Source organism: Schistocerca serialis, chromosome 2 (assembly GCF_023864345.2).
Source record: "Schistocerca serialis cubense isolate TAMUIC-IGC-003099 chromosome 2, iqSchSeri2.2, whole genome shotgun sequence".
Taxonomy (NCBI): Eukaryota; Metazoa; Arthropoda; class Insecta; order Orthoptera; family Acrididae; genus Schistocerca; species Schistocerca serialis.
In genome coordinates this window covers 90081684-90096095 of record NC_064639.1, presented here as the reverse complement: position 1 = coordinate 90096095, position 14412 = coordinate 90081684, and the positions used below count along the sequence as shown (strand labels likewise).

The following is a 14412-nucleotide window of genomic DNA, read 5'->3' as shown; positions in this document are numbered from 1 at the left end:
CTTGCAATGAGTCCAGATTATGCCCCTTGATGACTGAACCAAACAAGAGGTTTTAGATGTTGACTGGATAGGAAGGATTCCTCCAGATGGCCTATAAAAAAGTTTGCATAGGATGATGCCATGTGAGTACCAAAGGCAGTACTACAGATATGGTTATAGATTTAGTCTTTGAAAGTGAAATATATGCAGATCAGGATGTGGGTGGCTGGGAGAATTGGAAAAGAGGTGCTGGTTTTAGTATCAGAAGGACTGATGGATTTGATGTCAGGTGGACTTTGGGAAAGGTTATGTTCCATGGCTGCAAGGCCATGAGCTTGTGGTTGATGTATAAGGACATCACGTCTGCAGCGACCAACAAGGAGTCTGATAGTAATGGGTCAGGAAGTGTGGAGAGACAATGAAGGAAGACCTGCCCCTTTCCTACTACCTGTGCTTCAGGTCCTTCCCTAACTGCTCTCCACCTCCATCAGCTCAGGCAACTGCTTTCAATAATTGAGTATCAATAATCACTCTCACCATGGCCACAAGAGTGCATATTTGGGTGTCTGTGTGGTTGTTTGTGTGAATGTGAGTACTTTTGCATACAGTTTGGATTCTAGAAGAGCCTCTCCACTGAACATGCTGTCCATAATTTTTCACTGAGAATGTGTTAGAATACTTGAATGACTAGATTTTTCATGTAGAAATGGTTCTTGGATGAGGCAGTGATGACGTTTTGAAATTCATACAATATTTCATTGGCCTAACTGACTGACATCTTCAGGTGTAGAGAACACGCTGCTAAGTCAGCAGTGTGGTTGCCCCACAGAAGATATTGGTCAGTTATAATTAAGAAATATGGAGAGAATTTCACAATACCTGATGTCTTGCCCGAGAACCACTTCTATGACTAGTCCATTTGGAAAGCCTTGAGCAACACAAGATTGTACCTACTGGAATACTTTGTGATCTGTCTTTTGTGCAAACCATAACACTCTTTTGGAAACATAGTTTATGACTAGTGGTGGTGTATGAGTGTACGTTTCGAGTGTTTACAAATTTTTAGATTCAGATAAATGTGAGAATGTGAAATTAACAGCATCTGCTGTATAACAGTTTTGCTTATCTACAAGTTTATACCACTACAGTCACTGCCAGTAATAATAAGAACAGTAATAATAATAATAATAATAATAAGATGCATAACTTATCTGACAAAAGAAAGGATTGTTTTTGTGGAATTTTGTTGTTTTGTATATAATTAAGTACAGTTTAGGGCAATAGCAAAATAATGTGTAAGCTTTTACATCTCTGCATTTCACATTTTTGTGTAAGTGGGAGCTTTCATGCTTTTCCATTTTTTCACACAAATGTACAAAATTGCTAACAGATGTATTAGTTCACAAATTTATTTCTGGACTGAGAGTTGGAAATTCTTACACTGCACCCACACAACTTGTACTAACGGTGCACTTCCTTGTTAAGTGTTCACTTGTAGTCATGCTTATTTGAGTTTGTAACTCTCTCAATCAAAGGGTCTGTTCTCGAAAGCTCTAGTTCCTTTGCAACTAACTTTTCCTGGTAATTTACTTTTCTGTTAACAGAATGAGATTTTCACCTGGAGCAGAGTGTTCACTGATATGAAACTTCCTGGCAGATTTGTGTGCTGGACCGAGTCTTGAACTTGGGATCTTTGCCTTTTGCATCCAATCTAATTTTACTACAGTACATAGTGAGTGAATTAGCATATCTGAGGAATATGCCATCATCTTGCAGGATTTATGCCGAGAGAATGGGGATACAAGTCTGGTGCTGTGTGCTACCACCTGGTGACACTGATGTAAACTTCCAGTTGAGTGGCAAGGGCTAGCTGTGCACATCGTGAGCTGTGCACAATTTTTTTTTTTTTTTTTTTATCAAATCTGAATATATTTGGCCCATAAGGCAATTATGTCACAAGAGTTGTGCATGTACAAAAGTTCCTTAAAACGTGCTCAACTGAACGTGTGCTCAAGGCCCTGATGCCAAGTTTCATGGAGTCTAAGAGGAGTAGTAGCATGGTAGATTTAAGTCCCATATTTTTCAGATTGGAGCTTCTATGTTATGTTTATCAGCATTCAAAGAAAAATAACCAATAAATCTGGAAGGTGTCAAAAGTTAGGGTATACATGTGCTCTTGTGCTCTTACATAGTAGCTGCCACCATTTCTGACTTTCAAGGTACAATGGGTGAGGGGTTCACTTTATTTTTAGCTGATAGGAAGCAGAGGGTATTGTTAGATAGGTCATGAAGCTTTCATGGTGAATCTTCCTCTGAGAGGGGGCAAATTACTATTGGTGTTTCACAGGTTTCATTTTTGGGACCACTCCTCATTATGTATAAATGACTTCCCACCTTCCACTGATAAAGCAGAAGTGGTGCTCTCTGTTGATGCAAATATCATAATCATGTCCACAATGGAAGGGGCACATAAATAAAATATTCTGAAGTATTGTTCACATATTCTTGGTAAACAGTCTATCACCTAACTTACGATAAACAGCTCATTCAGTCCTGTGCAGGACGAGATATATCACTGAAAACTTGCAAGGAGCAAGGGACTGGTTGGTTGGGGTAAACACATACTGTTAATAGTTTATTGATAAATATCAAAGTTGACCCACGCTGTGGTGTAACTCATCTGAAACTTTATAGTAGTTTTTATAAATAGAAAAAATAAATTTTGTTTGTGGATGCATAAAATGTATAAAATTATAATAACCTTCTAAATAAATAATTTGCATAATCTAACAATAAATGTTTCCTCCAGTCATTTTTTCCAAATAAGCAAAACAGGTTTGAAGAAATAAGATTATGATGAGAAGCACTCAGGCAAAGATTCCTGTATAAATGGCCACTAAATAATTGTACACAAATGAAAGGAGTGAAACTGTATTATAAAAACAATAATTTGTTAGCCTCATTTTACATTCAGGGCGATATCTCAAACTACGCTCTTGGCATGTGCCAATGCTTACAAAGGCTAGGACAGAGTAAAGTGCTCCAAGGAAATGTAGTTTGCAAGTTACAAACAGAGCAACAGCTGTGCAGTGAAGTCCAGGAGCAAAATCATATTATACTGTCTAAACTTCCATGCCCACCAAAAGGATGCTGCACTCACCCTTGCAATCTGTAACCAAATGACAATGTTGCTCAAGAAAGCCTTCTGTTTGATGACAAGAGAAATATATATAAGGGGCAGACAAGTAACCCATTAGTGTAGCAATTTCAAATGGTTGCTTCCTGTTCAGTTGCCATTGCCCTTGGACTAGTGTCACTTTTCTCACTGCTGGTGGATGCTCACTGAGCTGCTGATGAATACAGACTCTCCCACCTCATGCTGTCCTGATGGCTGAGTTATCTCACTGACACCAGGTGGTGCTGTAACAAGACAAAGACCGCACTGTAGTTGCATGCCAAATGGAAATTAAAAATGTGCTGGAATGTCTGGCTCATTATCGTCAATAACAATGCCATGTGGGGGAAAGGAAATATGTAAAACCGGTTATTCAAAATCCCTGGGTGTGCATATTGAACTGGAAATCACATAGTACAGATATTTTCAAAGGCACACATTCAGCAATATTTTCTCTATGTGTAATTGCTGATTTTGATGTTAAAAGAATTAGAAAATTAGTTTACTTTGCATACTTCCATTCATTGAGATCACATGGAATGATTTTCTGAAGCAATACTATACATAGATACAAGGTATTTGTTGTGCTGAACCATATTGTATGGTTAATATCTGTTATTCATCCTCAAACTAAATATAGGCCACTATTTAAAAAATTAAACAATGGAAAGTCCAGGTCTGAATATAAAAAATATTATCAAAAGGACAGATTGCTACTCATTCTAAAGATGACATGTTGAGTCACAACAAAAAGACTTTTAGAAATTGAGCTTTCAGCCAAACTCATCTTTAGAAAGGCTAACAAACACACATTCACACAAGCAAGCACACCTCACACAAATACAACTGCTATCTCTGCCCACTCCAGCCAGGATGTCACTGTCTTTCGTCAAGCAAAAGTAGCAGTCTGGAGAGGGATGGGGAAGGGGAAAGGATAGCAGAGTATGGATGGAGTGGGGGGGGGGGGGCGGGGAAGGGGAGGAGGAAGAGTTAGTACTGCCTGGCACAGCTTGCAGTGACTATGTGTTAGGACAAGGCTGCCAGGGACAGTGTCAGAATGCTGTGGGGGAGGGAGGGAAGTAATGAGGAGTGGAAAAGGAGAGGAGCAGAGAAGGGGAAAAGACTGATGAGTGAACTGGCAGAGAGCGGCAGACAATGAGGGTGAGGGAGGAGGTGATAAAAGGGGGGCAGAGGAGCAGGGCGGACTTGTGTGGATGGTGAGGGAACACTAGGTTATGGTAGGATGAGGCCAGGATGATTGCAGGAGTGGAGAATATCTTATAAGCGTAACTCCCCTTTGCACAGTTCAAGAAAGCAAGTGGTGCAGGGGAGGTTCCAGATGGCTTTGGTTGTAAGACAGCCATTTAAATCAAGCCTGTTATGTTCAGCTGCATGTTGTGCCACAGGGTGGTACACTTTGCTCTTGGCCACTGTTTGGGGGTGGCCATTCATCCTAGAGGGCAGCTGGTTGCTACTCATACCAATACAAAAACCTTTGCAATGATTGCAGCAGAGCTGGTGTATGACATGGCAGCTTTCACAGGCGGCTCAGCCTCTGGTGGCATAGGATGAATATGTGACAGTACTGGAATAGGAAGTGCTGGATGGGTGAAATGGGCAGGTCTTGCATCTGGGTCTTCCACAGAGAAATGATCCCTGTGGCAAAGGGTTGGGATTGGGCTGGACTATTATGTTGTGTATGTTCAGTGGGTGACAGAATACCACTTCAGGAGGGGTGAGAAGGCTGTTGGGTAGGATGTTCTTCATTTTAGGGCATGATAACAGATAATTACAGCCCTAACTAAGAATGTGGTTCAGGTTACCTATTCTGAGACAGTACTGGGTGATGAAGGGGGTGCTCCTATTTAGTTGCTTCTTGGGGGTGGTGGGAGGACCCTTTCCACCCGTACTAATGTGGTGTTCTGTCACCCATCCAACCTCCACAACAAAGAGCAAAGAATACAGTCATAAAGTATCTGACACCTACCTTGTAAATTTACAAAGTCACTTATGCCTGACAACCCATTTTATTCTGCACATACTGAATGGGTAGTACCCACGTAACTGGGTAATCATCAACAATAGTTTGATGTAGATTAATATTTTGAAAATAATGAAGAGAACAAGAAGGGTAATAAATAAAGTTATATAAATGGCTAGCTACCAACAAGAAGGAACCAATAGCACTAGGTTATAATCTGAAGCTGTTTTATAGAAATGAACCATTAGAGCAGTGATCAACCAGCAAACTAGATGTATGTGAACTCTGTGCACTCAGTGTAATCACACATAAGTAAGTGAAGGTAATCTTGGTTCCACTCCACAGAACACAACAACATCCACAGACGTATAAACAGAGAAGTAATCCAGGCATCACTTAGCATGATACATCTGAATGTGCAGTGCCTTAGGAAGAAACTCACTATACTGCAGGTATTTGTATATGAGCATTCGCCACAAGTGTTAGTATTAACTGAACATGGTCTAAAATGTAATTAAATTAACTGTAATAAACTAGAAGGCTATGTACTGGTAAACAGTTATTGTAGGAAACAGCATAAGGGTGGAGGTCTGGCAGTCTTTGGGTAAGAAAATATTATATGTAAGAAACTTAAATTTATTGAGCAATACAGTGAAGAGGGAATATTAGAAGTAAGTGGTATTGCAATTTGACTAAAAGAGCATGGAGGCAATGTAGTAAAACATAAAGTAATAGAAATATACAGACCACTTTATGCAGATGTAACCCATTTTCTCGACAGCTTCAATATCATAATTAGGCAAACTGGTCCCAATGACCTTGCTATACTTGAAGATCTTAACATTGATGTAAACTCCAACAGCATTGCTGACATAAAACCTCTTACAGTCTTAGAAATATAGTTGTCATGGATAGCAGAGTCTCAGATTCTAGTTCTACCAGGATAGATTCTACAATAATTAACTAAACTGCTGAAGACACTGCTAAGTTTAGTAACATAGACTTTCATTACTCAGGTTGCCTTGCACAACAGATAGAACATGTAGAAATAAGCTCCTAAAATAATACCAAAACTGTTTGAAAAGAAACAAGTTATAGTAACATCAATTCCCTGAACATTAAACTAGCTAAGGAGAAGTGGGAGCAAATCTACCATATGAAAGGATCAGATAACAAATGGGATGAGTTTTATAACATTCTTTTGAGACACTTTCATTCCTGTTGTCCCATTAAAGAAATGCAGACAGGGCCAATATGCAGTCAGAATGGCAGAAATAACAAACTCAGACTTCTATCCAGCCTTGTTAAACTCAGGCAAAAATTCGTGACCTGGATGTCTTGTACAAATCAAAAAGATTGTACATTTTCAAACAAAAATAAAACACAACTAAGAGAACCTTTTAAGCATAACTTTCAAACCTTAGAAAAACAAGTCCACAGTAATGAAATCTCTCAAGCTACAAGTATAAGCAAGATGTCATGGAAACTTATGAACAAGTATCAAAACACCTCCACAACTAGGGACAGTAAACCCTTATGCATTATACAGGATGGTAATATAAAAGAACCCAAAGCATTATGTAACATTTTTCATAAATATTTCATATCACCAACAGGAAATCCAATACACTCTTTAGAAATGTACTGAGGGATACCACAGCATATCCCTCAAGCAGTGTTTTGAATTTAACGAGATTAAAGAAAATGATATAAGAATGATAATCCTCACGTTAAAGAACAAGTACTCAGTCGGATGGGATGATATGTCGAGTGTAGTCATGAAAAAATGCATAAAATAAGTTGTTAAACCACTAACACACCTCATAAAGTGCAGTATTAGAATACCACTTATCCTAGTAGTTTAAAAATAAGCATTGTTAAACCAGTGCATAAGAAGGGCAGTACAAAAGAGGTTAAACTACCACCCAATATCATTGATCGCTACCTTTAGCAACATTTTTGAAATTGTTATCCTTTCTCAGCTTTCTGCTTATTTTGCAAAGAACAAATTGATCACAGAAACACACCATGTCTTTAGGAAAGACCGGTACACAACTGCTGCAGTTGCTGATTTCCTCCATTAAGTGTACACACTCCTAGACCATGGTATGAAGACAGCTGGCATATTCTTAGATCTTTTCAAAGCCTTTGACTCAGTCAACAACAGGTTGCTCATTAAGAAATTGAAGGCTTACAACATTAAGGATTCATATATGCAATTACTGACCACATACTTGAGAAATCTCAAACAATGTACTAAACTTTCATGTAAAATAGATAACAAGGTAATAGATTTCCAATCTTCTAGAGATACAGTAAACCAGAGGGTACTGCAGGGATCGATTGTTGGTCTCTTTCTCTTCTTGGTTTATGTCAATGATATGACACAACCCTTCACCTCACATCTAGTAACCTATGTTAATGACACCTCCCTCTTATTTCATGAAATTGCACTCAGTTGCAACTAAGGGTGTGATGGAAGTAACCATTTATTTTCTAAATCAGGGTCTAAACACCAACATCAGTAAATCCCAGCTACTAACATTTAAGACAACTGATTCTCATGAGGCTGAAATCAACAATATTTGTGGTATTACATCAGCAGAAACAGATAACATTAAATTTCTTGGTGTCCACCTGGGCAAAGATCTCAGTTGGTAAACCACATTGCATCTGTGTGTGAGAAAATCCGCAGTAGCTTGTATCTTATGAATCAGTTGGCAAAAATAGTGCCAATCCAAACACTGAAAATTGTTTACTGCGAAACAGTTTATCCATTTGTTAATTATGGTATTGAGCTGTGGGGTTGTGCAGCAGACCTGCACCTGAATGGAATATTAGTGTTATGGTAAACAGCCATTAGGTTAATGCATGGACTAAAGCCCAGAGAGTCCTATCATGAAACCTTTGTCCAACAAAAATATCTGACAGTATATTCCTTGTATTTGTATAAACTCATTATATTTTTTCTGACTAGTAAAAGCAAACTAAATAAGTGCAGTGATACTGGAAGTAAGAGGAACTATTTCAGGCAGGAGACAAAATTAAAAATAACTGACAATAGTCATTAAATTACTGGGCAGATATGGTTCAACAAACTGACACAAGCTTTGAAAACTTGTGAACCTAATCTGTTGCAAAGGAAGTTAAATGTCTTCTTAGTAAATAAATGTTTATATTCACTCAATGAATTCTAATCTACTTGCCCTCTCTTGTAACATGTAATATAATTAGAATAGTAAGATGAATGTATGTACCATTACTGTACGTAAGTGCTGTCTATAGTAATCTACTCAACCTATGTATGACGTTTACAAAAGACAGCTTGATGGATTACACTCAAAAAATGTAAATAAATAAATGTAGTCATGTTTACAAAGAAAAATGTATCGTATTTGTAAAACTATTGACACATTCTACACCACAGCAAGTTATCACCCAAAGGAGAGAATTAAACAAATGGCTGTAAAATGAAATAATCTTATTTATTTCTTTATTCAGCCTTCTGATTTATTTCAAGTGATATATTTGTATCATTACATATATGTCTCAGATTTTGATTATACAATGACTGTTACATAGTGTATACTACAGTTTAGTGCAATTACAGAATGCTGCAGATTACATATATGGCTGTGTGCTTAAATGCATTAATATTCTTTATTTGGCTGATAGTGTGGCTGATAGTGTTTGGAAGAAAACTGAATACTTACATCCCTATGTATGTTAAACTTTTCTCATAAAGACTTGTCCTGTGTTGGTTTGTTTTCAGTTTCCAACAGTTTCTTATTTGCTATTGGTTAACTCCATGATATTTCCTAAAGCTGCTAATGTTCTTCTTAGGTGTACTTATAGTCTGTGTTAAAATATTTAGCTGTTTGAATTTTGATCTGCAGCTTTTCTGACGTTTCTCACTGGTTATTATGCAAATAGCACTTTTCTGTATGATGATTATCTTCCTCATATTTATTGAGCTCCCCCATAATTCTATTTAATATGATATTATGGTGTCAAAGTTTGCAAAGTAAAATGTTTTGAGGATTTCAACACTAACAGTTTCGTCTAACTATTGTAATACATATCAGCCTGAGTTTAATTTACTATTTTGCTATTGATGTGCTTTGTCCGTGTTAATTTATCATCAAGGTACTTACTCAAGTTTGTTCTCATTGATTTTTGGCACTAACCCATCTTTTTGCAAAGTACATAATATTTGTTATTTTTTAAATTCTTGGGAATAAAATTCAGTAATCAGTTGCCAAATATATTTTATTGCATTTTAACAGTTTCAACAAATTAATTTGTTATCTTCAGAAGCCTATAAAATCAGGAATATTATAAATCTTTAGACCTTGGCTATACATTTTGTAGTTTAATAGAAGTTGATTATTTCTCAACCAGTTACCTAGTTTATGTAATATACTTTCAGCTCCACATGTAGCTTCTCCTAGATCCATTCCTGTAATTAAAGTATTGGTGTCATCTGCCAATAGTATGGATTTTTGTAGGGTTTCATCAGGAAGGTCATCAATATACAAAATATCCCAGGAGGAGTAGTCAGTATTCAGGAGTATGAAAGAATGTCATGTACTGGTAAACATGGGCTCTAAAATGTATACCTTAAGAGCTATGAACACTTCTTTACTTTTGAAATTGTGAAACAGAGCTCTTCTACTGCAGGCTCTTTGCTTTCCATATTTTAGGAGGAGGCAGTACTGTCCAAAACAAGAAAAAAAATGTCTGGCAAACACTGGCTTTAAAATGCATACCTAGAGACAGTATTCACAGTAGTGAATATGAACAAGTGCTCATAACTCTTAAAGTGTACACTAAAACCTGTGGTTAATGGACACTTTTTCCTTGTTTGGGTCCATACTATCACCTCTCAAAATATAGAAAGTAAAGAGTTTGCAGAAGAAGAGATTTGTTTCATATTACTGAAGATGAAGAAGTGCTCATAGCTCGTAAGGGATACATTTTAGAGCTCATGTTTGTAAGCCTTTTTCACTTTGAATGATCAGTCCTGTCATGTTCCTGAATACTGACCATTCCTCCTGGGACAGCCTGTATTCCAGGAATAGTAGTGTCTTTAGGACACTTCCCTGAGGTACACTGTTTAGAATGCTCCCCATATCTCAGTAGTTTTTTTCTCTCATTGACTGGTGTTTCTACTTTTTGATATCTGTTCACTAAGAAAGATTTTATCAAATTGAATGCAGTCCTTCTCACCCCATATAATTTTGAATTTTCCAAAATAATCTTGTCTCCTCATCTGGTATTTCTACTTTTTGATATCTGTTCACTAAGAAAGATTTTATCAAATTGAATGCAGTCCTTCTCACCCCGTATAATTTTGAATTTTCTAAAATAATCTTGTCTCCTCATCTGGTATTTCTACTTTTTGATATCTGTTCACTAAGAAAAATTTTATCAGATTGAATGTAGTGCTTCTCACCCCATATAATTTTTGATTTTTCAAAATAATCTTATGATTAACTTAGCTGGAAGTTTTTTATAGGTTGCAGAATATCCCCATTGTTGATTTTTTCCTGTCAAGTGTTCCTGCACAAGCTCTTGTGTTGCTGAAGTAATAGATTTGAATCCATGTTGGCTTTTTGATAGGATATTCTGTGATGTAAAGAAGCTTATTAATCTGTCACACAGAGAAAATTTGAAAATTGTAGATGTTATTGGTATAATATGAACATGTTTGTAGTTTCCGTGTTCTGTAGAGTCATCTTTGTTTTACAAAAGAGCACCCTAACAACTTTTAGACTCTCTGGATACAGTCCTACTGTGATGGCTGCACTAATCACGTTGGTCAGCTGCTTAATGATAAATCAAATGACAGTTTAATAATCCTGTGTGAGATACTTAGATGTCCTGGGTCTTGGTGTTTTTCAACTTGTTTATGATTCTTGTTATTTCTTTCTCACTAGCTGGATACAGGAATATAGAACTTGGTAGTGGACATCCTTTCTGTTAAAGCATTCATAGTGTTTGCACATGTTGTTGGAGTTGACGTATCCTGTGTTAGGTTTCTTGCGTACATTTATGAAGTAGTCATAAATGATTTCTGTATATTTTCTTTGTTCCCTTGTAATGAATTATCCTATCTGATTTCCTTGGGGCTGTTAATTTAAAAGTTGCCTTTCCTGTTTCTGAATTTTATCATTATCCACACTGTTTTTGCATTATTATCTCAGCTGATAATGTTATCTTCAACAGCCATTTCCTTTGAAAATTTTGTAACTGTGGTGTAGATTTTTTTTATATTCCTTATAGTATCATTTGAAATGTGAGCAATTAGTTTTATGTTTAATGATACTGTGCCTTTTCCTCAAAATAATGATGCCCTTTATAATTCATTTGTTCTGTCTTTCTTTACTTTTTAAATATCTGTTTTTGACAGGGGTGCTCCTTAGTATAGTCACAATATTTCCTCAAAATAATGATGCCCTTTATAATTCATTTGTTCTGTCTTTCTTTACTTTTTACACATCTGTTTTTGACAGGGGTGCTCCTTAGTATATTCACAATATTTGGTTGTAAAGCTGTTTACGCTTTGTTTGTAATTTTGGATTTCAGTCCGGTCTTCATTAACCAGATTGTGATTAAAGGTACTTATGTTGTTGTCATGGATTTCTTAGTGTTTAAGACAGATCTTTCTGGGATTAAAACTTTGTTCTACTGAGATCACTTGTTCTTTGTGATCAGACAGACAGTTTTGAGTTACAGTTACTGCATGGTTGTCTGACTGTATGTTGGTGACAATATAATCTGTAGCCCAGGTACTGTTTGTAGTAATTCTAATATAGTTGTTGACTGTGTGTTGCAAATTGTGTGAAATCAGCAGTGAGCTGAGACCCTCTTTCAATTTTGGTAGCTTACTATGAGTATAATCAGTGTTAGCTGAAAATGAGACAGCATAAAGACAGCTGTGAACAGCTGCTAAAAGAAACAGCTTCAAGTACAATGCAAAGCTGTTAGTTGCAAATAGTTGTTGCTGTCATATGAAACAGAATATTATTGCTCACTGCGGCTGAAAATTAGGAACAAATTGAGCAGAGCTCTCAGATACACAGATAAATACATAAATAATTATCGTGGTTGAATAGCAGAGGAAAGCAGAGAGGGAAAGATAGGAAATATCAGGAAAGAGACCCAGAGAGTAGCTCCACCAGCATATCAGTGAGTCACCACTGGAATTAGTCAGCTCATAGAAATAAATGACTTGGTGTAACAATTTGTGGGGATATTAAATGGAATGATCACATAGGCTCAGCTGTAGGTAAAGCAGTTGGTAGATTTGAATTGGTTCATTGGTAGGATACTGCGGAAATGCTCTCAGTCACTGAAGGAGATTGTCTACAGAAGGCAACTTATCCTATGGTGTCTGGTACATATATGAAGGATATTAAACATAGAAGGGCATGAAGAAGCATGGCCAGTTTTTTGACCCACAGGAGAGTGTCATGGAAATGCTAAACAACCTAAATAGACAAACACTTGAAGAAAGACACCAACTGTTTCATGAAGTCATGCTTACAAAGTTTTAAGAACCAGTATAAAGTAAGGAATACAGAAATATACTACCGACTCCTACATGTTGAGTATAAGTCAAAATTAGGCTGATTGCAGTGCATGCAGTCATTCTTCCAGTGCTATACAAACTAATGGAATGGTAAGACATTATATGTGGTACGGAGGTATGTACCAACTGCCGTGCACTTCACAGTGGTCTGCAAAGTACAAATGCAGATGTGTACATAGACTTACGAAGTGAAAGAAGGGATTCAGAGGAGGGAAATTTGAGATGTAGCCTTTGATTTCTTCATTCATAAATTTATGAGCCTTGTTACAATTGCTCTTATTTGCAGAGTGTAGCAGTTGTTGCTCTTTTTACGTCTCACATAACATTAGTTCATTTAATTTTGGGCTGAGGATTATTTAAAGTGATATGCAGACACACTAAAAAATTTCATAAACTTTTGTTATGCTCAGGGATAAATAATGTGAATGACCGCCCAAATGTCTTTAGGTTTCAGAGGCCAGTATCATCTTCATTGGATACATGAAGCAGCTACGTAACTGTATTGCACAGAGATTGGCCATTACCCCCATAAAAGAACTGGAAAAACAAAAGAATTTGCACCGCATATGGCATCGTAACCTGAAAGCTAAGGCTGATATAATAAGATTAAGAGATGAACTTGAAACTCAGAGGAATGAAGGTAATGCACAGCTTGCAGAAAAAGATATCTCAATTCAGAAGAATGAGGAACATATTGATAAACTGAAAAAACACTGTAAGGATAACATTAAAAAAAGAATGTGAGTAAAATTAATTCCTACTTTTGTGACAGACAGTTTTTACGTTTGAAGTAATACAATCTCAATTTTGAATAGATAAAATCCTTTCAATATGTTAGTTCAGTAAGATGTGCATGCGATCCTGTGTGGTGTTTGTGAAAGTAATAGAGGTGACTGTGCAACTCAAGGTTAGAATCACGTGTCAGATGGTTCTGTTGGTTGAATTATATTCAGGTGAAGCAAGGATTCAGATTTGAGTCCTGGTCTGGCACAGTTTTAATCTGTCAGGAAGTATTTGGAATGGTCATTTGTATTAATATAAAACTGCAGCCCAGAGCTCATTGGTATGGCTTGTTTATCTGTCTAAGAGACAGAAATGGGCCATTAGATTAATCTAGGATGTACTGGACTAACACTACACATAAAAAACACAAATTTCTTGTCTTTAGACAAAAACAAATTGAGCTTGCAGTTATTTCTCAATAACAGAGTTGAAAAATTCAGATTGTGTTATATAAAGCCTGCATTTCTCTTTCATAAATAATTCATGTGTGAAATTGTTAAAACGAACAATTTAAGTTTTTTTCGTATCTCATTATAAAAATTAATACTAATCCAAGTACTTTTTAGTCAGGTTAGTATAGTTATTATTAGCAGAGCATTTACTTACACCTCTTTCTCTTTTCTGTATATGTAAAGCAAAATATTCTCTTACAGGTATTGTATTTTCAGAAACACAAAGAACAACAAAAATGCTATAAATATATTTAAATTATAGAGATCTCATAAAAGTTTTCATTTATCTATAATATAAAGTAAAATAGGAAGAAAGATTAGAGTTTAACTTCATCGATAATGTGGTCATTAGAGACAGTATAATGTTCAGTAATTTTCTATTTGTTTTATATATCAGTCATAATCGGTTGTTCCATATCTCTTTTTATTCGTGTGTCTTGCACAGTAG

The 14412-nt window shown here is 36.4% G+C and overlaps 1 protein-coding gene across 2 annotated transcripts in view; it reads left to right on the top strand.

Moving 5' to 3' along the window:
- LOC126455448 (putative leucine-rich repeat-containing protein DDB_G0290503) overlaps positions 1–14412 on the top strand; it is a 94620-nt gene that overhangs the window by 22193 nt on the left and 58015 nt on the right. For both annotated transcript variants that reach the window (XM_050091200.1, XM_050091199.1), the window contains exon 2: positions 13177–13469. In XM_050091200.1, coding sequence (XP_049947157.1) covers positions 13177–13469 — 293 coding nt within the window. The remainder of the gene's footprint in view (positions 1–13176; positions 13470–14412) is intronic.